At 37.0% G+C, this 24,858-nt stretch overlaps 2 protein-coding genes and 1 pseudogene across 4 annotated transcripts in view; 1 reads left to right on the top strand and 2 right to left on the bottom strand.

The window, feature by feature from the left end:
• Positions 1 to 1,267: 1,267 nt before the first annotated feature.
• LOC146327178 (uncharacterized) lies at positions 1,268 to 3,536 on the bottom strand (annotated as a pseudogene).
• A 3,545-nt stretch (positions 3,537 to 7,081) lies between these two features.
• The window catches only part of LOC146327172 (signal-regulatory protein beta-2-like), a 70,214-nt gene continuing 52,437 nt past the window's right edge, over positions 7,082 to 24,858 (top strand). The window contains exons 1-6 of one of the 3 annotated variants that reach the window (XM_084719636.1): positions 7,082 to 7,214; positions 7,386 to 7,715; positions 7,867 to 8,235; positions 10,482 to 10,628; positions 10,759 to 10,802; positions 10,884 to 12,418. In XM_084719636.1, coding sequence (XP_084575762.1) covers positions 7,172 to 7,214; positions 7,386 to 7,715; positions 7,867 to 8,235; positions 10,482 to 10,628; positions 10,759 to 10,802; positions 10,884 to 11,021 — 1,071 coding nt within the window. In that variant the 5' untranslated portion in view covers positions 7,082 to 7,171 and the 3' untranslated portion in view covers positions 11,022 to 12,418. Of the gene's footprint in view, positions 7,215 to 7,385; positions 7,716 to 7,866; positions 8,236 to 10,481; positions 10,629 to 10,758; positions 10,803 to 10,883; positions 12,419 to 24,858 lie in introns of those variants that run through there. The other 2 variants (XM_084719640.1, XM_084719642.1) reach the window with 2 other exon arrangements.
• On the bottom strand, positions 15,369 to 19,020 carry LOC146327177 (uncharacterized). Its single transcript, XM_084719655.1, has 6 exons — positions 18,901 to 19,020; positions 18,418 to 18,762; positions 17,971 to 18,300; positions 17,049 to 17,165; positions 16,094 to 16,158; positions 15,369 to 15,515 (listed from the first exon to the last, which is right to left on the bottom strand). Exons 1-6 carry the CDS (start codon positions 18,941 to 18,943, stop codon positions 15,387 to 15,389), a joined length of 1,029 nt encoding a protein of 342 aa, XP_084575781.1. The 5' UTR covers positions 18,944 to 19,020; the 3' UTR covers positions 15,369 to 15,386.

The raw sequence follows: 24,858 nt of genomic DNA, 5'->3' as shown, positions 1-24,858 counted from the left end.
GCCACACTTAACACATTTGAGTTCATGTTCATGCTTAATTTCTGGAACATTGTTTTAGGAAAAACATATACTCATACATATACTACTTGACAGCTGTGCTATTGCTTTGAAAGATTTAAGATCTGAAGAGGGCTTTAATGATATTGAGGCATCTGCAAAAGAACAAGCAAAAGAATGTGACACATCCACCGAGTTCCAGGAGGTTAGAGTTCGAACAAGAAAATGTTTTGCAGACGAACTGGCCACAGATGAGCCTATACCTGACAGTAGAAGACGTTTTAAGGTGGAGACATTTTATTACATTTTAGATGTCTTTAACCAACAGTTTGTGACACGTTTTGCAGACCTTCACAACACAGCTGCTAAATTTCAAGTCCTTAGTGAAAGGCACTTTTTTGACACAAATTCAGTTGAGAGGATAAATCAATTGGGACAGTTTTATTCAGAGGATCTGAATGATGCAGAAAGTCTTGTTGATGAATACTGTGCTTTCAGGGACGTTTTCAAAGGCATGTTCCCCGATGGAACAGGGCTTTTCACTGCAGAGATTCTGCCCTTTATCATTGCAAATGACCTGCACTGGGCCTATCTGAACCTTGAAAAATTATATAGCATCTATCTGACTGTTCCAATAAGCAGTGCACAGGCAGAGCGCACTTTCAGTCGCCTTAAACTAATTAAATCATACCTGCACTCAACAATGAGTGAGTCTCATCTCTTAAACCTGGCATTACTTTTCATTGAGAGAGACCTTACTGAGAGGGCTAACTTTAACGATGTTGTTGAGACATTTGCTAGGATGAAGAAAAGAAAAACAAAGTTCTAGGCTAAGTCAAATAGTGGCAGAAATGCAAAGTTCTGAATTCATTTATTTTGTATTTTTTCAATAGCCCTTTTTGCTGTCATGCAGCTGCATTTTTATGTTAACCAATGTTTACTGAAGTTATTCTTAGATTTCAATGCCTGGTGGTGTAATGGCACCTTAAGTTATTTTATTGTAATTTTATTTTGTGTATTTATTTGTATCGGGATTGTGTTGGGAAAATGTTATTTATGTGTTGTTATTTATGTTATGGTGGTCATGTATGTCATTTATTTATTTATTAATTTAATATGCTTGTTTGTACAGGGTCTGGGGAAAGGGTGGGAATGGATGGCAATAAAACAAGGCAGCTATTGCAATTCTAATCACTGTCATGGTCTATTCCTGCCTTACTTATTCCTTACTATTTTCGCTTTTTTCTGTCCTCTATTCGAGTGTGCAATGTCAGGCCCCTTTGACCTCAAAACCCATGTGGAATACAGCCCAGTTACGCCACTGCTTTGGACTATCCTGGTAGGGCGTGCTGGTGGAAGATCTCCGGGACTGAGCTGCAGTGTTGCGCTGAACAGTTTTTATCCTCCAAGCCAAGTACCCAGATCCACTCTGTGGGTCATAGAAGTGTTCCTGTAATATTAAAAACATTAAATTGTAGAGTAAGTTCAGACCATATTACTACTTCATAAATTGATATACAAGCTTTTCATTTATAAACTTACATATCCATTGTCTGAGTATGGATCTCTGAGGCTGGGAAATAGAGAGATGATGCCCAAAGCATATTTACTTTGCACAGAGACAGGTGGGCTCCTCCTGAAAGATAAACATGACATTACTACTACAATTCCTTCAGTGCTTACAAATTTTTACTGTTGTTAGCTTCATTGAGTTTTAGTCTCTCTCAAACAGTTAGTTTTTGTATCATGTTTTAGCCATTTAGTATTTATCTCTTTCATAGGAGAAAATAAATAATAAGTTGCTTTACTAATATGCAATGTCCTAAAATAAGTGGGCCGTTAAAAAAAAATCTGTATTGAGTAAAGTATAAATATGAACAATGAAGTCTTACCCATGAATTTCAACCATGTCGGCCATAAGAAGGTTTACCAACTGTCTCCTTGTGCTATCCTTCAGTGTTTTCATTTTATTATATTCATCCAAAATAATCTGTCCACCCGGTTTATCCTTTAGAGCATCTCTCACCATCTAAAATATAAAGAATCATAAAGCAAATAAATTAGCAATTATATCCATCACCATCATCATTACATCCAACAACAAAACAGTTTAACACAGTTCAACTGCACAACATATTTGTGTGTGATATTTGATAACTAAGACCTCTTTTGCCGATTCCCGTTCAGCATGAGTTCTCTTCCCTCCATTTGTCTGAACAATCACTGTTGCATCTGATGAATCAGAGGATACTGCCAGGGAGTCTTCTGACACTGACACAGATGAGTTGTCTGATATGGGTGACTCCAATGAAGTATATGACAGATCATGATGAAGCACAACTGTAAACAGTTAAAAAAATGTATACACAAAAGGAAAAAATAATTAGTTCTCCACAATACTCTTTATTGACAATCCACTCCTGGCCTCACAAGTCTGAGTCTCACCTGTTGACTTCTCAGTTACCACCCTAACAGTAAGGTTCCCTGCTTGCAAAAGCTCCTCAAACACATCTGCATTGACTTCTGTCCCTGATTCATCTGTCAAGTGCAGCTCAGTCTCAAGTGGAAGATCTAGCTTTTGAATGACTGATAAAAAAAATATATTAAATTTAGAGCAATGGAAAAATTGCAATAAACAGAAATTTACTAAACGTTTTTTGCCCAACATTTTAGGTCAAGGGCACACAGGGCATTACCATTAGCTATCATAAACACAACTCCATAATATGAGACATTTACATATCACATAAATTTAGTAGATATTATAGGCAGTGTTTCCTCTACATTCATTTCTTTTTTTTTTTTTTTTTTTTTTTTATTGTAGACGCAAATACACCACCGCTGCATCTCTCCACCTTCAAAACAGACTCCTGTCGGGTACTTGCGAGCACTAAGGTAAACTGCAGATAACTATCTTGCTCAGTATGGAAATATACTTGCGCGTGCTCATTTGCATGATGCTAGCGTCGTTTGGGGGGCGCGGTCGTCAAGCACGTCAAGCACCTAGGCGACAGGGCAGAGTCAGAGGAGCGAATTCCCGAATTACAAATAAACAATAAAGCAGCGAATTACCGGCCGGAGAAGAGGTAGACATAAGTTATTAGCTTGAGATAACTCGACATAGATTTTACAAGTTAAACAGACGTTCACAATATGTTGATGACCAGCTAACGTTACGTAACTTATCGGTATTTTAAGTTAATTTGGCCCGGTGCCAACTCAGTGTCGCTAACGTGAGTAAACTAATTGATAGTATTAGGCTAACGTTAATATCTACACACCATTATGTAACAACTGACTGCATTTTTCAGATGAGTTTATTGAAATATTTCTCTAAGAAGAGAAACGGAACGCCTGCCCCCGCTGCTGAAAAAAAATCCTAGAGGAAACACTGATAGCAATTCGTCAATTTACACAAACATTCTGTGCACAATTAAAAGTGATGCCAACCTTTCTGAAGAAATGTGTTGAAGTCATCATAGCCATCTTCAGTCTCAGCCATACTTCTGCGTTTCTCCAAATCTCACCTTCACCAACATGATGTACTATAGAAAAAAACAGAAGAAAAGACATCCGCACTACGTCATCATTTACAGTATGTTCACCTTGGATGTGGAGAGACATGAAGATTTTGCCTTGCCTGAGTTCGACCGTCGTTTTGCGTTACTCACGAGTCATGCCAACTAGTCTCCACCTGGACAACGGGGGCCAGCACAATGACACTGTTACTAAAGCTCAGCCTGCCTGCTCTCATGACGGCTAACCTAGTTCTCCTGCTAACAACACAGACACTTGTCCACAAACACAAAGATACATGATCAACTTGTCTCTGTTAGTTTGGCAAAATAACGTCAACTGCAGGCATAAACATGACAGCAACATTATTGTTCATATGCATAGATAGCTAAAACACTGTGTAACTTTGAAGTTATAAAAACTCACCGGCATTTCAGATGTTTTTTATTACAGCAGCTGAGGGGGGCTCCGGTAACATTATTAGCTGCTGCTAACGTTAGATTGAGAAGCTAAAGTTAAGAATAAGTAAATAAATAAAATAAAATAAAATAATTAAATAATCTACTCCTGCCCATAAGAGCAGAGCTCGGTGTGGCTGGCGTGGTGGTCCGGTGTGTCTGTTTCTCCAGGAAGCCTACGGCAGCAACATGCTACCCGGCTCACAGAGCTAGTCTGACTTTTAGCAGTAGCAGCAGTCTCTGGGCAGACAGGAGCTCAACCCCCCGGCCCAGCCCCAGCTCTCTAACGTTACTCCATCGTTTGACACTTTCATCGAAACTAGACCATAGCTAATTAATTACTGTACGTGCACTTTGATGGCCTACAGATTTTTCCGACAGAGAATATTCAGTTAACGTGAGGCGTCGTGCACGTGCTACATCATTTTAGCTAGCTTTAACCTCTTACAAAAAATGTGCAGTTATATACCGTGTTATCGAAACGTGTAGCCTATACTTAAGTTAAGCAAGTTGCGTATATTCATCAACACACATATAAAATACTAATAGAAAGTATTATTAAATGGGCATGGCGCCTTTCATTTACTTACAGAAAGATACTCCGTGAAGTCTGGAGGTGAAAAGAAAGTCGTTCTCGGCTGACTCCGCTCGAGTCTCACTCCAAGTCGTCCCGCTCTTTAGACAGACACGTCACAGATCCGTTGGAATTCTGGGAGCAACACTGTTAACAGTGTTGTTTGGATTTAACTCCCTGGATTAACACCAGCTCTTTTGAGGAATTAACTCTCACATAGTTGAATTAAACTAAGCAAGTGTTGAATTAGCACTGTATTTTTAACACACAACACCAACACTGGAAATCTAACACTTTTGATTTTGCCGTGCAACTTTACAATAACCAGCTAAGAAATGTTTATAGATGGTTTATAAACCAAATATTAACCATTTACAAAGTGCTACAAATAAAATGTCTTCTATATATTTAATCTTTATAGATGTTTTACAACCAATTTCTTAAAGGTAAATAATTAACAAATGCTTAATATAGTGTTAAAAATGTTATAATGAGTGTAACTATAAATCGTTAATAAATAGTCCATTAATAATGAATAAACTTATTAATGATAATTTAATTGTTTGTTAATGGTAAAGTAACTATTAACTTACATTAATAAAATAAATATTTGCATTTAAAAATGATTGTTAAACATTAATAAATGATCAATTTACCATTTATAAGTGGTCCATATGCTGTTTATAAATGATTATTAAGCATTAATACACTATCTGTTAATCATTTGTAAATGGTCTCTTTACCATTTATAAATGATGGTAAAGTGTTACAGCCTCTTGGGCTTGTGACCCTTTTACAAAAAAGCAGTGTGTAGTTGTGTCCCATGTCACATTTCAGATGTGTTTGAGTTGGTAGAAGTTCCAACATGGAGATTTTGCCCTTAAAACTTTTCAGATAGTGTCATAAAATTAGCTGATCTTTCATAAAACAAAGCAAAAATCCTTTCCAAGTTCAAAAAATTAGCAAAGGTTTGTGTGGCATTAATCATCTTTCAACCTCTCATTCTTTGTGCTGTCACAGCAAAGTGATTCAACCACAGGATTTTTTGACAGTGGATGTGAGACACTTTAACACAAACCAGATGATGAAATTTTGCTGTTGTACATTGTTTGTAAACACATCATTCAAAGTTAAATAATAGAAAAAAGAATAAATAAATAATAGAAAATAATAAAATGCAGGCATACAGTTCTCTGCAGATACAACCACAACCACACGTGTCTCGTTGGTAACAAGTGATGATTTAAAGGGATTATTTTTAATACACAATACATTGTTTTCTTTTTTGTTTTGTTTTTCCTGCATAGTATGAATTCAAGATCATTTGGTAACCGTGATAACATTTAAGCAAAGCAGCAGGGTATTTCCCTCAATTCTCAGAAAAGGAAAATGGCTTAAAACAGTGGTGTGATATTTGCTTGCGCCCCGCTTCACACATGCAGCCATTTCCTTATTGAAAGTGGTTTTCATGAGTGAAAGGGAGCAATCACACATATAATTTATATGCAACTATTTCCTGCAATCATCCGGTGACAAAAGACACGTCCAGCTGCGGGGTTATATTAATGCCTGCACAAATTAAATCTGAACATAACAGTTTTGAGTGTTCAAACTTAATATTGTATGCTAAATGAAAAATTGTTTCAACTTGTATCTAATGGTGAGTTGAAATTCAATTTAACTCAGTGCAACATGTGAATTAATCCCATGAAAAAAGTGTTCAAAAAGTGTAAAGTGCCTTTACGGCCAGTTCACTCTACATGCTTTAGCAGTGCGTGTGTGTTACTTGTTTGTTTTTATTTTAGTATCCGTACTGACAGGTTAGAGCAGCCACACAGCGCTGCTCACACCCAGCAGCAACCACACTTCATCTACAGCTCAGTTCTCAAACTGTGGTACAAATACTACTGGTGGTACGCAAGCTGTCTATGTATGTCAAAAATATGTTTTAAAATTAAATTTCATAGTATTTCATACTAAACTGTACAAAACAAAGGAGGTACGTTGAAAGCTTTATTTTCTGAGGTGGTACGTAGTGTAAAAGGTTTGAGAAACACTGATCTGAGAGAAAAAACCCACAGCAAAAACCCACAGTGAAAATGACATACTGACAGTAATATCTAAATTATATCATCAAAATGACACCTTTCACTACAGTTTCATAACCTAGATCAGTAGAATATGTCACAGACAGGAAAAAAGGGTGTGAGGGGAAGCGCACCTTTTTCCTTTCTCTCTCTTCACTTTCTCACTCCCTTTCTATCCCCCTCTGTCCTTCTTTCTCTGAACAAAAGTAAAAATCAGCACTTTTCTTGGGTTCAAAACTCCTCAGCCATCAGTCTGGTTTAATTGTGGATATGTGTAGCTACAATGATGCAGGATGACAAGTCGCCAAAGCTGTTTTAAGAAAAATCCACCCAACTGCCCATTTTTCTCAGAAAACTTAATGATGCAGTTTTGCTTTGACCACAAAACCTCAAAGGTCATACAGAAGAAGAGTAACAGGAAATGTAACCGTGAAACCAGCCTGCTGTTCAAACAAGTGGTCTAGTCAGTCTTACATATCACGGCCCTTCTATATCATTACCTTTACTCTTTGAAAAACCAACAAAGATCAAACATCAAGATGATTCTTTTATGGATTACACTGATTCTTCTCCATCAAGGAAGTAAGTGCTATTTAATACTGTCCAAAACATTTTTTATTTGAGCTTTTATATTTTATATGGGAAGCAAACGGTGACTCTATTTCTCCTCAAAGCTGTTATGTCATTTTGTAGCACTATACCGTGACTGTTTTGCATTGCTAATCATACACTCCTCTTTGTCTTTTCATGCAGGTGCACTGATCCCTGTGACCACAGTTCAACTTGGTGAATCTGTGACTTTCACATGTTCTTTTGCTGATTCAGAGAACAGCAACAAACGAATCAAGTGGTACAAACAGGCTATTGGTGACACTCTCACACTGATTACGACACTGATGAAAGCTACTTTAAGTCCTACATTTGAACAAGGATTTCCTTCCTCACGATTTGATGCAAACCGTAGCACAACCATGAGCACTCTGACCATTTTGAAGACAATTCAAGAGGATGAGGCATTGTATCACTGTGGAGTCAGTACCTGGAGCAAGGATCAGTGGACTGCCACTTACTTGACTCTAAAAGGTATGTTTCAGTACATTTTTTGAGTTATAATACTGTGAATATCTATCATATCATTTGCCCATTCCCATTCTGATGTTCCAACTCTGCTTCTTAAATTATATAATAGAGATAGAGACTATCTTTCACAGTTTCCACTCTTTTGTATTTGTAGGAAACATTCAGAGGACATCAGACTTCACTGTTGTTCAATCACTGACGGCGTCTGAGCCGGTTCATCCAGGAGACTCTGTGACTCTGCAGTGCTCAGTCCTCTCTGACTCTCAGAAGACGTCCTGCCCAGGTGAACACAGCGTGCACTGGTTTGGAGTCAGATCGGATAAATTTCGGTCAAACGTCATTTACACTGATGGAAAAACACGTGACGAATGTGAAAAGGAACCTGATGCAAGTTCTCCTATAAAGAGCTGCGTTTATCGCTTCTCTAAGAACGTCAGCTCCTCTGACGCTGGGACTTATTACTGTGCTGTGGCCGCGTGTGGGGAGATATTATTTGGAGATGGAACAAAGCTGGACATCAAAGGTAACTATCATTATTCTGTTCAATTTCAATCAGTTTTCCCCTTTTATTGCCTCCTTAAAGGGTAATGTAACTTCAGCTCTGTTTACTCTTTTTTTCAATGTTTATGTGTCTAAATGACTAGTGGGGGTAGCAATTTTTGAAAATTTGCCAGTATTGAACAAGACTGCTGCAGCCATCAATGTAATCCTTATAGACAATTGCTCGCCTTCAAAATGCGTCCAATAAAAGCGACTCTTTTGCTACTTACAGACGTAGACTAACCTAAGTTTTGGTTAAATAGTAAGATCCTTTTAATGTAATCCTCCCAGCCGTGCTTATGACTCTCTAGAAGTGTGTGGTGGTCTCTGTATCTGTATCTGCCTGTATTTCTTCATTTTTTTGTCATTGTTTTGTTTAGGACGTTTCACCAATCCAATATGTTTGAAGTCCTGATGCATTTACAGCAAGTAACAGCTCAGACAAATCTTACTAACTCTGCCTTTATCCAGAAACAGCCAATTTATTGCTCTCGCCAAAAGCCCCCAGACTCCGCTTACAGAAACCGTTTAAATTTTAAAACACACTTCACTCAGTAATCTGAGGTCCTCTGATCAGGGTTTGTTGTTTGTGCCCAGGTTCAAAATAAAAGGAAACTGCTTATGAGTTTGTTGCCCCTACAGTTTGGAACTCCCCATTTGGACTGACAGATCTGCTTTTGTTTAATCTATTCTGTTCAGTTTTGTTTGTAGTTGGTTGTGTGCTTTAATATTCTGTCTCTTACTTACTCCTTTTTGCTTTTGTGAAGCACGATGTGACGTCTGCTCTTGAAAGGTGCTTTACAGTAAAACTTAAAAATTATCTATTCATACTAAGGCTGAATGATTTTGAGAAAATACCTCAGTGTGATTATTTTGACTTATATCACAATTGTGATATAATTTGATTTTAGAGAGAATGATAATTTTTTCACATCATTACTCTCATTTTCATCAAAAAACATGATTATGGTGTGAATTTGCCGGTTATCTGTAGCAAACAGATTTTTTTCTTAAGTCTAGAATATGATGTGTAAGTCATTTCTGCAGCATGAAAGTATTGAATTTAAAATGGCACTTTGACACGTTTTTAATACATAATGTGACAACAATCAGCAGCTCTGGTTTGGTCGAAATAAACTCAATTCACCACAGTAAATATGAAAATATTCTACCTGTACACTCCATTTCTCCCACGACTGTGGGAAATTAGTCTTCAAGGCTTCAACATGTACATTCTACTACAGTGTTTAACAAAAATAGCATAACAATAGTATAACCAATAATATATATAAAGTATGTAAAAACACAGCAGGAAACGTGTATATACATATAGAATACAATATATATTAGAAAAAATATTAGAAAAAATAGAAATGAATAAACGTCAAGCACTGATACTGAGGAATGCTGTCTAACAATTATGAAGTCTAAGAATTTAAAGTTATGTCAGACTAGAGAGTGAGTGAGTGAGTGTGCACTCGTAGTACCTCTGTAGTACCTCTCAGTTATCTGTGGTAAGTGGTGTGAAGGCAGTGCCCTTTTTAGTGGCTGAGTCAGGCTGTCTGAAGAGCAGGGGCAACCAGCTGTATGTGGTGGGGCAACAGCACACTGAAAGTTGTGCTCTGCTTCACGTTTTGTCCACCTGAAGGGCACAGTTTCCGTTTTTTTTTTTTTTAACAAAAAGATCTTGCTCTGATGCTTTCCATAATGGTGTCAGACACTTAGTATAAAAAACTGAGCCTGTCAGTGGCAAAAACCAGGCACTTTTTAGTGGAAATACTTTGACAATGTCCAAAGGGAAATGTTGAATGATAGAGAAATCATTATATTCCCACTGATAGCATAATTACATTACAGCTGATCCATCCCAAGGCTTACTGTTTTTTTGGTTTTGGTTTTTTATTGTTTTTTGTGGCTGCACGAATGGATATTCATTCATACACATCTCTCCCAAAGTCAGCATGTTGAATCTGGAAGCTTAAGGATAGAAAGGCTCTGAGAGTTTGAGAAATATTTGGCCACAGAGCAGGTTTGTGACGAACCACACACCAGCAAGTCAGTGAGGTTTTAGAGGTTGATAAGTGTTAATTAGTCCTGACTACAAGTCAGGTAAATTCCATTCAGAGTAGGTGTAAGCAAATATTTGTAACAAGTCAAATCATCTCTGCTGGAATAATATTTTCATTTATTTTTACTAAATGTCATCATGTGTTCATTTTCCTGTTTCAGGAAGCAGCTTGTGGTCCACTGCCTTTTCACAGAACAATAACATACTCTGGTTTTTGCTGTGTGCCGTCTTGGCCATAAGTGTGATTGTTATCGCCTTCCTCATTTACGCCATCAAAAGAAACCAGTGTGATTATTGCAATAAAAGAGGTAATAGAGGTTAACACATATATATCACACATTACTGAGCTAACACTATTATAAGTGTTATGACATAACTACAACTTTAAACAAGTGCATCCTTATTTATTTTTATCTGCTGATTTTTTTTTCATTGTAGCTGCTGTATCCCTGCAAGAAAATATTGCAAAAAGGAATTTCAAGGTAAGATCGACTTCCAAAAATACTAGGATGCATTTTGATTTGTATTTGTCATCTCACATAATTTGCAACACATTTCCACAGAGAGATCCAGACAGATGGATTTACTCTGCTGCCGTCTTCACCTTGATGAACACTGGCAGCGGTGGGAAGAAGGATGCCAAAGCCGTGAACAGAGAGAGGATCTACGCTGCTGTCAAGGCTTTTGGGTTGGATTCGTAGGTGAACTGGACTGTTCAGATCAGCTGATCAGGAAGCTGATCAGCTAGCATCCGTTATTGTTAAGCTGTTATTGTATGTAGCTATGTAATGTATAAACATCTTGCTTTAATATATTTTTTTCTTGTGCTTAAAACTACATTAGATGCTGCTTGTCACATCTACCTGGGTCAATTGATGATTATCAGCATTTTTTTCTTTCTCTTTATTTCTCATGTGACATTTGTTTATCTACTACATGAATATAAAGTAATGAAACAGGCAGCTTCGCTATCTGTTGAATTTTATGAGCAGTTTTAAAATTCAGTACAGCTGTTTCAAATGCCAACTCCACCTCAGCTGCCTCCCCACGTCTTTTCTTCAATACAGTCTTCTCTCTCTGTTTAAATCACTGAAACCATCTGATGGTTCTTGAAACTGTCCTCTCCCAGCCTCGCTACCAATCCCTCTGCCTTCTCCTTCACCAAGGGCGCACTCACTCTCATCCCAGCTCGTCGAATACCGATGCTGCTTCGCTACGTGCCCCAGCGTCTCATACTGATGCACAAGTGGCTGTGTGAGACGCTGCCAGAAGGCCTTTTTAACACATGGTTAAAACAGAAATCTTTAAGATATTTACTGTAATAAATCATGAAATGACCATGATATGTCATCAGAGATTAAGGAAACGTTAAGTTGAAAAACTCACTGCAGCTGAGTTCAAATCAATGCTGAATGTTTGGGTAAATGTCTGTTTAAGAGTCATAAGAAATCATCAGTAATCTTTTAGAAGGAGTATTTATTTATAACTGTAAATATACAAAATGTTAATGGAGTCTGGCAGACAGTAAGACAGCCACTAAACTCACTCCAGAGTGTGTATTTTCAGAGCAGTGGGCTTTTGTGATCAGGTTAATAAGCTTAACTTTACATTGACAGACATCTGACAGTTCTATACAGCTGGTCAACTTAAAGCGTAGGACTCATCCTTGCTTGTTATTGTCAGTTTACGATGTTGCGCTCATCTAGCGCCCCTGCAGAGCTCCTGCCTGCGGAGCTTCCCTGAGTCTGGGGAGGAGGGGGTGGGGGGGACAACTCACTTCAAACAGACTATTAAAAAAAAAGGATTTCAATTTATTTAATATATCATCTGTAGCCCCAACTCACTATGTGGACTGCAGTACTCATTAACATTGTGAATTGGTCGCAGACTTGGTCAGCCACCAAACAACTTTGTTAGGTTTAGAAAAAAGTAAAAATTGTGAAAAAAAAAGTATGTGACAATTGTGACATTATGTATCTTGAAACTTTAAATAACATTTTGGGCCATTAATCCAACCCATCACCTCCATATGTGGACTCTACTCTTTCCTCTTTGACTTGGCTCCTTACACTATGTCAAAAGCCAGTGCAGCACATACAGCAGCACATACAGTTTGTCAAAAGCTTTGAGACTATTCATTAAGAGAAATTTTTAATTTGCACACAGCAAACAGTGGCAGCAGCAGCAGTGGACGGGACACTGGGAGGCGTGGGGAAAAAAAAAAATCAGCCCCTTTTCATGTGTTGCCTTGTATGAAAAGAAAGTTTTTTCCTGTATCCATCTATGCTGCCGTCACACTGAGACGTTGCTGTCACGTGCACTTTCTCTGTTAATTTGGTTATTTTTAGTTATTTCATCTGGGGAAAAATGATTTAAGGTGGAATTTAATGTGTAATGTGGCCATGTGATTTATGTCCCAACTGCAAAGTTTTATTGTTTTCATTGTTTTATTGTTATTTATTGTTTTTGATAAGAAGTTATTGTGCTGGTTATTAAACTTCATGACAGAAAATACTAACCAGTCACAATGAAAGAACAAAAAAGTCAGTTCTAGGCCTGGTGCATCTGAAACAGAGACCACAAGGCAGGAAGCCGTTTTATTCAGCCAGTGTGTTGGTATAATAAAGGTGTTAAAAGTTGATGCACGTCACTTTTTCCACAGCTCACATTGTTTGACCAAACTGTTGTGCAATTGTGAATGTGATTCAGAAGTACAGCAAACCGCATAAGTGCATTAAAGTTGTTTTTTTTCCTTGCCTGATTTCTGATGTCGCTGTGAGAACCTGTCAAAAGAGTTTGCAGAGTCTGGCCACCACACACCACAATATACAAGAGCCATATTTTAATTTTATTTTATACTGTCACATACAATAATAGTCAGACAGTACTGGTATCCAGGTGGGAAAAAATCAATAATTCTGTTCACACTGATTTAGCATGGTTGATGCAAAGAACAGAATGGCCTGTGGGTGGTCTACTTTGTTTTTCAATTTTAAAAAAATTGTAGTATGGTTGTTTAGGTAAGTAGACTTTGTCGCATTTCTGTTTTCATCTGTAAGAATTATTATGAGAAATTACAACAAATGTATTTTTTCTCTTATTACCCTAAACATACTTACTGAGTGCACTGTAACACTATTTCCACACACTAATCATTTATATGTGGATGATAAAGTTCACACAAACACCTCGACTGCCAAACACTGACAGACAGCAGCTGTCAGTTGTTGAAATGCAGCGTGGAGCGAAAAGGGTGAGTTACACATGAGAGAAGTCAATGCTGTAACCTTACACCTAAATTAGGTGTGAGGTGCTTTAATGTAAAAGCATTACAAAAAACACAAAGGTGTACTTTATCATTGTAATAAGACAATGTAAACAGTGATTTCTGACAACAAAAAAACATTAGCCAAACAAAAATTAATTATTTATATCAATGTTTTATTCTGCAGTGGTTCTATACCCTGGCTTGTGTTAGTCTGAAAAGAAGTTTTATTTTTCTGTTTCTGACTCATGGTGTTCTGAGGACTGTGGCTGTTTTCACTCATGGCATTTTTGTCTGAAAGTAAAGCTACCTGGATCTCTTCATGTGACATCAGCTTTCTTCTTTCATATTGATTTATTCATTGCAGGATGCATCACAGAGCGTTATGTGCCTGATGTGCATTCTTGTCAGCTCGCTTTGGGTTGTCTTGTCACTTTTTGGATAAGTGAGCAAAACCATCACGTAAAAAGTTTGTAGGTAAGTTTAAAAAGTTTGTAACTTAAGACATAAAATTAGCTTTTACTTTGCCTCTAAGTTTTTTTCGTGTACTCAGACCACAGGCTGAAATGGTCCCAGTCAGCATCTGACTGCTACGTCCTGCAAAACCAAGGCAAATCCAAATACCAAGTTTTCAGGGAATCCTATGATGAGGTACTGAGTGTTCATTCTGCACTGAGAGCTAAACTTTGTTAAGATTCAAAAAATGTTCAGTTCAATTCAATGTTTGGGTAAAACACTGCGCTCGTCACGTCACTTTTTACTAGAGAACAAGAGTCTTAGACAAGTTTTCATTTATTTGTTAGTCACAGAGAAAAACAAAAAAACAAAATACAAGCTTCGTCTGAGAGTTATGCCTGCTGTTAGTCACAGGCTGGTTGCAACATAACCTTTATCATTTTGACAAGTCCACAAATATTGTTTTGTCTGTGAATACTGTGAAGTTAGAGGTTATTCATGCCTGTATTTTGAAAAACAAGGATGCACTGTGTTGAAATAAATTAGCATGTTCATTTTCCTTTCTGGTTGTTCAGTATAATTCAGTGGTAATAATTTTAGTAATAGTATTACTATGGCTGTTAACATTTAACAGGTGACTTACTATGTGCTCCCAAAATAAATATAATAATAATCAAAAATATATTATTATAATTAAATAATTAAATGAATATAATAAACATGCAACGACTGGCTAAAACTACTTGTTAGTTAATAAATCTTGAGTTGGGGGCAGCTCTCATTTTTTCCCAGCCATCCGATCACAGTGGAAGAGGAGCAGGACAAATAAGCTTCCACAAACTGTGTCCTGCTTGTACTCCTTGAACCAGTTAAACATCCAACCTCAGCTCTTAAGCCAAACTTTAGTACTCACTGAGATGTCCTTCAGCCATTCCCTTATCCAACGCACATACCCTACCTTGTGCTGACATTTTTACATACATTGTTGAGAACTCAAACTATCGGTTCTTTTTTAAACATATTTTTATTGGCATTTTGAACATACAGAACGGCCAAGAGAAAGAAAGAAAACAATGAGGAAGAAGAGAGAAAGTAATAACAATAATAACTATTAACTTTAGAGGAGCGCCTGGCATTTTCAGCTTGGTCAAAAATACTTTAGTGGACACACCCACTAGGGTTAAAGGTTAGGTTAGTGTGTTACTGCAGGGAGAATGTGTATTTTTGGAGCAATGGGAATTTGTTTTTGGGACAGTGGGATGTTACAAATGGGTCCAATAGGAAATTTTTCAGACAACTGGATTTTCTGGATAATTGGGCGGGTCTACAGAGAGGGGCGGTGCTGTTAGCGGTAGCTTCCTCTCACAGCAGAGTACACACACTCTTCTGGTGATGCTTTGTTTTTCTTTGCTTTTTTTGCTCTTCTTGTGGAGAAATCCAGTGCTGCATAGTTTACCGCCTCTGCATCATCATCCTGTGAATAAAAAAAAGTCTATTAATAATTAGATTATAACTATAAAAAGAACAGATCACAACCAAGTCTGAATGAATGAGCACAAAAAAAATGGCCTCATGGGGGCAGATTAACTGAGGACAAACTGCAGGTCTGTGGGTCGTTGGATGTTTAAGCCTGGGTGGGACAGTTAAAAGTAAAAAGTATTCTTCTCAAAAACTACTCAGTGTTAGTTTCTTTTTAACACTGTTGATGTTTAATGCATCACCAATAGGAGGAATTCCATTGAAAGGAGTTTCTGTTTCTAAATATCTTTAGTCTAAATTTCTCCAAACTCCTGTTTCTGCTCCTACTTTTTTTTTCATCCATATGTCATGGTGATCGGATACGAAAACACAAATGACAAGTCTGGATGTTAATTTATATTGTCGGCCTACTCTGTAGTGAATTATGATTTTAAAAGAATAAAAACATATAACATAGTGTCGTGCATACCTCAAAAAAGACTTAATAACAGTAACGTGAGTACTTCAACCCCTGGAACACAGAACTAAAGAAAAGACTTAAGATAAATAGGATCTCAGTTTGGTCATATTTACCAGGGCAGCTGATTGATCCACTGTCGACTTGTGATGTTCAGGATTATGCGGGGCATTCTTTCCTTCTGATGAAAAAGAAAAGACTTCAAAAAATGTATCAGTATATATCAATGTGACTTTTATCCACTTCACAAGACGTCACATTTTTATTTGTGTGCTTTACAGTTAACATTCACCTCTATGTATCTACAAACAACTACAGTCTTCTAATGTTGGACACCAAAGAGTTTCACTACAACATTCAGTTGTTCAGTGCTCCATTTTGCACAGTGCATCAGTTATGAGTTAAATCTATATGTTGACTTTTGTTTAAATACATTTTTTATTTATGCACCCAAGACATGGTCACTTATCAATATTAAAATTTATTACATAGCTTTGTTGAGTCGATTCTGGTTGGTCAGTTACCAAATTCTACTGTTTCATGCAATGAATAACAGGCTGTTATTCATGATCACACATTCTGACAGACTTAGCAGAAGCAATAAAAACATTTTTAAATCAGTAAAATCATTATCTGTGTAATTAATGGAATAATGTGCAGTGAACGGGTCATTATGGCAAAATAAACCCTGACAGAGTGGTTAAAGACCTCTCCCCTGCGATGGAGTCCTGCATCACCCCGTTGGGGTTACTTTGACATAATGATCTGCTCACTGTACATTATCCTTTACACATCATTTCAGGTAATATAATCAAAATTAGACCTGTCTATGTTTTTATTTGGACAACACACGCATTTGTGCTACTTATTATCACAAAATATTATAGTATATATTTTTTTTAATTTACCATTTTTCCCTTTTACATCTCAGAAATATATTTATTCTACTTATTTCACATTTAGCATGAAACTGTAGTTTTATATGAAAAGGGTATTGTGAGCTTGTAAAAGGGCAAAGAACAGACTCATAAATCAATGCCTAAAAAACTGAAGTTCATTTGAGGAACCTACCTTTACAATGTTCACAAACTCTCCTTCGATTTATGTAGACAATAAGGACGGTGATCACAATCACACAGCAGGCCAACAGTCCTCCAAGGACAAGGACAACTGGATCCATTTCTGATCCTGGAATTAGAAAAATGAGACAAAGAGACACCTCATTAATGTTTGTTAAGTTGTTGTTATACAAAATAGTCATTATTTACTGAGCCCCTCTGCTGACATATTGCATGGACACGTGAAGCAGATGTGATTTATGAATCCAAAATTAACTTAAAACTGACAGCATAGCCATGGACCAAAAGAGAAAAGCAAACAAAGAGTTTGAAGCCAGGAAATACATATTATTCAATGGAATAGTGACGTAACAATAAAGCCAGACGGGTCACTTAGGAGTGTGTCGCTATTGATTCCTCAGGACAGGGAAAGGTGGAACTGATAACATTAAGCCAAGAGCTGCAACAACTAAATTAAACCTTCTACATGGACTTTTTAACCAATTATGAAACAGTCTTAATTTAATACTAATGCCTCTATATGACCTACATAAGCAAACAAGACAATCAGTGAGAAGACTTATTTCTACATGGTTGTTCTTGACGCTTGCTGAGTCAAATTCTCCTTGAAATCTGATAAAAAATATTTTATGGCATACAGAGTGGAAGAGCCTATGTTTATATTTGTACAGGCAAAGTAACAGCTAAATAACCACCTATATAAATCCTTCTGCTTCTGTCAACAGAGGGACAAAATAAAAATTCCTTATAGCTGCTTTGATTAAATTATGCAATTATATATGAAAATGACTGCCATGAAAAAGGCCCATTAGCATATTTTAAGGTTACTAAATCTGATAAAATCTGACTACTTTTAATGCTTAAGTTTTATTAATAACTTCTGCACATTGACAATTAAGACTTTAAAAACATACCTGTCTTCACTTTAGTTCCTTCACCAAACAGGATCTTTCCACATGCGACCACAGCACAGTAATAAGTCCCAGTGTCAGAGGAGTCTCTGATAGTTTTAGACAGACTGTAGCCACAACTTCTTTCCTTTTCTTCATCACTCATGTTCCTGTAAACGATGGCTGGAGGAGATTCTCTTGATCCAGCTCTGAACCAGTACACACAGTTTCCACGTGGGCACTTTTCGTTGTTCATGGAGAGAAATGAACACTGTAGAGTCACCAGGTCTCCTGGCTGGACAGATGTTGTCTCTGGAGTTTGCTTCATGTTACCACCTTTCTTCTGATTATGATCTGTGTGATTCAGTAAAACAAAAATGTCAAAAGCAATTTCCAGTCTAAATTATTTGCATGACATGACACTGTACTGATGAGTGTCAGGACCAGAGACAAAAAAGAAACACATTTTACCGTTCACAGCCAAGTAGATGACATTAGTAAAACTCTGTAAATATGCAGTCCCGCTTTGACAAAAGTATGTTGCCTCGTCGTCTTTGCTGACATTTCTGATGATAAGCAAAAAATGATCCTTCTGCTCTGTGAGTTTGAAACGTGTGTTGTTAAATTTTGCATCAAGTGTTTGTCGGTCATAAGTTCCAGTGGCAACTGTTTGGACCGTAAATCCCAGAGGCAGCCGATACCAACTAAAGAATCTGGCTTCCTTCCCAGAAAATGGACATTTCAAAGAAACATTCCCACCCAGTTCAGCCACGGTCAAAGAGATCTGCTGAGGATCTTCTGCAGTTTGAATCAGGTCTGAAGAAGAGAGACAAAAACAAAAGACAACACAAAAACAATCAAAAACCTTAAATATATACCATCAGAAAGATTATTATCTTTTAATAACACTTTTACACAGTTCAGTATAAACATTTTGTTTGAAGTTGTACTTACACACTGTACTGAGAAGAATCAAAGCAGCCAGTTGTCCAATCATTGTGGTAAAGCTCTCTTGTCATGCACTACTGATGTCTTTTCACACAAATGAAGGTTTAGTCACAAGATCATCACAGTCTACAAAGTGGAAATCATCCTGATTGGCTGAAATGCAGAAAATGCACTTCCTCCTAAATTGAGCAAATCCGTTTTCTACTTTCAACTAATCTTAGATGTATATGTGTTGTTTCTGGTTGTTTTTACTGATAGACTAGACTGATATTTCCAAAGCATTTTAACTGAGTTAATTCTGGTTAAAATACAAGTCACTGCACTTGCTGTATTTCAGGATTTTCTGTGTGTGATCTTTTTGGTGATATGTGAAGATTTAATTAATGATTAAAGCGCAACAACATCTGTAGGAACTCTAGGAAACTCGAGACAAAAGGATAATAGCTTGTGGCCTGATTTTTTTTATTTGTTTTGTTTTATTTATTTTATTTTGAGAGCGTGAAGTGTGAAGGTTGTCTCAAATGTTGTATGCATGTTTTGTTTTGACTGGTGCTATGGTTATGTGCTTTTTGTTATGTCATTTGCTGTACAATGGAGGACTTTACTGTTTTTTTTTTTATCTTAGTGACTGTAAATACTGCTGTGCAATTTTTCTAAGAACTTTCATGTCAAAAATATCCTTCTATCTCAGGCCTGTGGCCGTAATCTTTATGTGTATTCTCCTGACTTTCCACCCCTGTAAAATTAGCCTAAAATGCAAATCAAAGGCATACCAAAACTAAACTGAAAGCTGTTCATTTCTACATTCATGAATGTTTTTTTAATCTCTTTTGAAAGTTAACAACAACATTTTTTTTCCCAGCAGAATCACTGTAAGTGGTACTGTCACTGAGTGATAAAAGTATGAATCAGGTGTTTATTTTTGGCCTTTTCTGCCAAAACATACCTGCCTTAGATAAATTTAGATAGTAAATTTTAATGTGATAACAATACCAAAAACAGATCATTGTATGAAACCTTGTTGAAACTGGAGTTTGTGCAGATAAAAATTTTCAGAACAAGTGCTTCATAGTGCAAGTGGATATAAAGACAAACTCGCAACAAACTATCCAAATGTACATAATGTCTCTCTTTTAGCTTGATATATAAAAATGACTTATGAAACAGGACTGTCTTTGTAGGAAAATTATCAATCACTGGAGTACTGTGAGTCTTCAGTGGTGAGTTGCTTCAGTTTTGTAATTGTTTGTTTGCTGGTTTGGGACACTGATTGTACCTGCTTATTGTGAGTGTATCTTGAAATGGTTGACATCGATTGAAACACAATAATCTCAGCTTTCAATCATTATGTTGCATCAGTAAACATGTTTACATAGTAGTTCTGTGTTTTGACAAAAATGGGTGCGAAAGTAACCATTAGCTGGCTGATTTGTGAAGTTTGTGGGGATAATTTTTACATGTGTTTTGGTCTGAATATGTTACTGGATTGGATCAATTGGATCTTTGCCAGTGTAACAAGACTGTTTTTGTCAGATTATTATTGATCGGTGGGTTACTTATGAATCTTCAAATGTGAGTTGCCTGAAATTTGTCTGTGGTGTTGATTGTACCTGCTGTTGTGATAGTATGTTGAAACGAATGGCATCAATGTAAACACAATAATCTCAGCTTTCTAATGGTATGTAGAATGGGTATACATGATTGCATACATATATATGTATATATATGTATATATATATATACAGGGGTCGCGTTAACCGAATATTTTCCGTTTTTTTAAAACGGTGACGGAAAAATCTGAAGGTCATCCGTCATGTTGACAGGTTGCAATTCACACCCCTGACCACTTGGTGGCGAGTGAGCATAATTAGCTATTAGGTGCGTTCGAGATGAACTGCGCCTCGCCTGGAGAGTAGACGAGATCAGGCGGCCACAGCAGGAGGTGGAGACAAAAAGCTGCAGTCAAGTCGGACAGTTTTCAGTAGACTCATGAGAGAGTAGAGGAAGAGACACGAACATCCTGTTAGATCACCTGTAGGTTACCTGTAGTCTGCAGATCATGATCATAGCTGAAGAAATAAAGTGCGTTCTTGATCGTTGATTTAAGTTAAAATAGAAGAGATCCTCCTTTTGACACATGTAACATCTGTTCTTTTATCTGCCTTGTAAAGCACTAAACTGTTCTTTTGATAAGTCATAACCTTTATTATTATCAGACACTAAACATCTGCTTGCTGACAGATTAAAACTTCATTGCACAACAGAAGATCGATATGTCCAGCATTAAATATTACAATTACACAGAAAATTAGTATTTTATACAACACGTGGTGTTTGTTGTCAAAATTAGGAGCCAATCAGAGCCTGTCAGCTTGTCAATCAGGTGACAGCCAGGCGTTTGCAGTCGGTGGAGAGCAGCTGCGGCATCTGGCTCTACAAACTGCCTCTGCCGCCTCGATCTCGTGAGGTTATCGTTGCCCACATGTGCATGACGTCAGAGCAAGTCGGGATCGAGTCGGGACACAAATGTAACCGGCATGCACTGTGCGGCGATCACAGCTGATCGATTCTGCGCAGGTCTGGATCATCTCGAACGCACCTAGTGTCATGGCAGCTGAGTGTCAGCAGCTGAAGTTTCTTCAAAAAGCCCAAAACGATGATGGTGTTGATAAAAAAAGGTACGGTGTGGATTCTCTGTTTAGCTTGTTCAGACTGAATATTAATTAAAAATGAATGAAAAGTAAATGCTATTGAATATGTAATTATTATCATTTTAAAAATTAAAGTGACAGGTAAAAATAGATTATGACGGGATTTTTATGACCCTGTCAGTCAAAATGACAGACAACGAAAAAGTCTAGCGCAACCTCTGTATGTATATATATATGTATATATATATATGTATATATATATATATGTATATATATATATATATATATATATATATATATATATATATATATATATATATATATATATACATATATGTATATAAATATAATATTTGGATTGAGGAGGCACTTGGCCGAAACCTAAATGATCTTTCTATATGCTATGTGGTTATTATAAGGCTGAATCTATTATTGAGTTATGCTTGTATCCCATGCTAACATTACAAAATCTGCATTTACCTTACTTAAGTCTTGATGAATATATATAGACAACAAATTAAATTTGTTATATGGTCTATGCACACATGAATACGCAACATGTTTTTATGACAAAATGTATCTGCTCTTACTTATGCTTTTGCCCAAATGTATTAACCAATCCATCTTATCATAACTTTAAAAAGTCATAGGAATTGACTATATGCTGCCAGAGCTTGACAAGGGATGACCACTTTGTCTTTCCTGTCTCAAAGCATTTTACAACAACATTTTGCATTGGTGTCTTTAAAACAACATACAAAGCCAGAAACAGAAGCTACACTGGCAGAGAAAAGCTGTGGTGGGCCATTTCTCACCTTTTGACCAATCACTAATGCTGTTTCCTCAGAAGAGACCTGTCTATGGGTGTCAACAGGATATGCAGTGAAGTTAGGGTGCAAGTAGGAAGAGGAGGCTAATTTTACTTTCACCAGCAAACCTGATTGCTTTAGCTTTACTTGCCTGTATATGTTCTCATTTATGGTGTAAAGAATTCTGTTTTTAAAAATTCAACCACATGCATATGGCTTTTGTTTCTAAAGCAAATGTATGAATGTTTATTTACCACACATCTTACAGTTCCATTCAGTCATAATATCACACTGGGCAGCCTACAGTATAGCGTTTATTACTGAGAGGAACTTCTGGTGTCTAAGATAGGCTTTTGCACCTACATGGTCTTGTTTTCTTTCTGTTTGTGGTTTTACCATCTCTCTGTTTCTCTTAGCCTCTTGTGGAAGGTGTCACTGTTCTAAACAGAGTCCACTGTGCAACTTAGCTCCGCCCCCTGTATTTTCAGCATGATGCTGTCAAAACCCACAGCACTTGTGTTAGTCATCACTGGACTAAGAAGAGTTCTTTTTTTATTAGTGATGGTTTGCTTCACCCTCTACACTCCTGTAAAACTCATGAACTGGTTGTCATACAACCTTGCAGCAGGCATCTGTGAACTTGGCAGACAGTTCCTTTTTATAATGGTATGACTTCATCCCACTCCTTGTACTTTCATGAGGTCAAGTAGTTGTAGTGTGTATTTGTGAATGCATGTGCATAGGTAAACAGCAATAGCTGGTCACAGCTATTGTGAGTTACTGCTTGTGCTCTTTTTGTTTTGAACTCTCTATGGACATTGGATCAGCCAATCAGCTTGCTCCACACTCAGGTTTGCATGTCAGCTCCTCTGTCACACCTTGATTCCAACGGGTGGAAAATTAGTGTCTCACATGTCTGTGCTTAAAGGAGCTAGAACAGGAAGGCAATTAGCTTAGCTTAGCATAAGGGCTTGAAACAGGGGGAAACTGCTAGTTTGACAACTGCTGGCTCTCTCCAAATTTTCCAAAACTACACCCATTATCAAACCTAAAGTTCAGTCTTTACATATCTGCTTTACTTAGTACATGTAGATTAATTCAAATGTGTGGTTTTATGGGGGATTATGTGCTTTAAAGGGACAGCTCACCCAAAAAAGAAAATCCAGTCAATTTCTACTGACTGCCATGCTAACTGAAGGTTAGGTTTAGGTTTTTGATTTGTTTTTTTTTTTTTAATTTAATCTGGTTAAGCAAACTTAACCTGATTAATTCTCTTCAGCATTAAAACATTATTATAACTTTAACAACATTATTTTATCTGCACCTTGCAAAATTTCAACTCCTCTTACAATCATAATCATAACATTAAGAGGTGATTTGTGGGTGTTTGTAGCTGTAGACTGAAAAATTCCCCAAATTCAGAGTAGAGTAAGAATTTAGGATTCATGATTAATTCATTTAAAAATGGCATATGTTTGGCTTTATACAAACTGATAATGACACACTTGCGATAAAGTCTGATTTAGCAGATAAAAAGATCAAAGCTTTCACATGTGGTAAAACCACAGCATGAAGATCTGCTCTGGCCTTAAATATGGGTGGGACCAGTGACACTCACACCCGGTAAAGAAAAGCTGTTAACCCACAAGCAATGAGAAATGTCAGTAACTTTAGTATCTCATTAGTATTACATGGTAAAACTAAGTGTATCCAAGCTTCTTCTGTACCTTTACACAGTTCTGCATTGTAAGCTTTTATGGTAGTTTTGTCAAATCTGAATGCACAAATATCAAATAATAATAAAGAAATAGGTAGGTGTGGCAGCAGATTAATGATATTAAACACTAATTTAATGCAACATTGCAACAAGTGTTATGCTGACAGAAAGGTAAGGCACAATTGCTTACTTTGAGTGATGCACACAGCCTACAACTGGTGGAAAACAATTTTTAATCAACATGTATTTCTTTTTTAAAATGACAGAAGAATAACAGTGAATTTTAGACATTTCTTAATAATTAATAATTATTCAAGGTACAGTCAATCTTCCAAGCATCAGTAGAAATATCCATTTTCCTCTTTTCAACAAAGCAAGATTAGCAAACACAAGATAAGGACTGGAGCTGGAGCTCCTTCAGCTGCCTCTGTGTACATAGGCGAAGTTTCATGGGGGTCATTCAGAGACATTTACATGGCTGTGTCTTTTATAATGGTATGACTTTTGAGCAGAGTTTGAATTACACAGTGGCTTTCAGGGGAGCCCTACTTTCCAGCGTGCACCACTTCTAAACATGTCATATGCATGTGCATACATAGAAGTATGTGGCAATGCTGTCAATGGACAGTGTTTTAAAGCTCTCCTTAAATGTCTCAAAGCAGGCTTTCAGAAGAGCTCCTGTCCCTTTCAGGGGAGCTGAGCTCCTGTAACTTGAACCATGTTTTTGAGTTTGTTTGTTTTTTTTGTCACTCCATGTCTGTTTTGAACCCATGCCCCGAATGGTCAT

The sequence above is a fragment of the Lutjanus erythropterus genome, chromosome 5 (assembly GCF_056507025.1).
Source record: "Lutjanus erythropterus isolate fLutEry1 chromosome 5, fLutEry1.hap2, whole genome shotgun sequence".
NCBI classification, from domain to species: domain Eukaryota; kingdom Metazoa; phylum Chordata; class Actinopteri; order Lutjaniformes; family Lutjanidae; genus Lutjanus; species Lutjanus erythropterus.
The sequence above is the reverse complement of the archived record's forward strand: the minus strand, read 5'-3'. Positions and strand labels throughout refer to the sequence as shown.

Bases quoted from the DNA above. Each gene is read 5' to 3' on its own strand.
- LOC146327177 (XM_084719655.1), bottom strand. From the start codon at position 18,943: ATGATTGGACAACTGGCTGCTTTGATTCTTCTCAGTACAGTGT. The intron at 16,159-17,048 runs GTAGGTTCCTCA...CTTTTTCATCAG, and splicing joins AGTTTGTGAACATTGTAAAG to AAGGAAAGAATGCCCCGCAT. The intron at 15,516-16,093 runs GTAAATATGACC...TTTTATTCACAG, and splicing joins TGGATCAATCAGCTGCCCTG to GATGATGATGCAGAGGCGGT.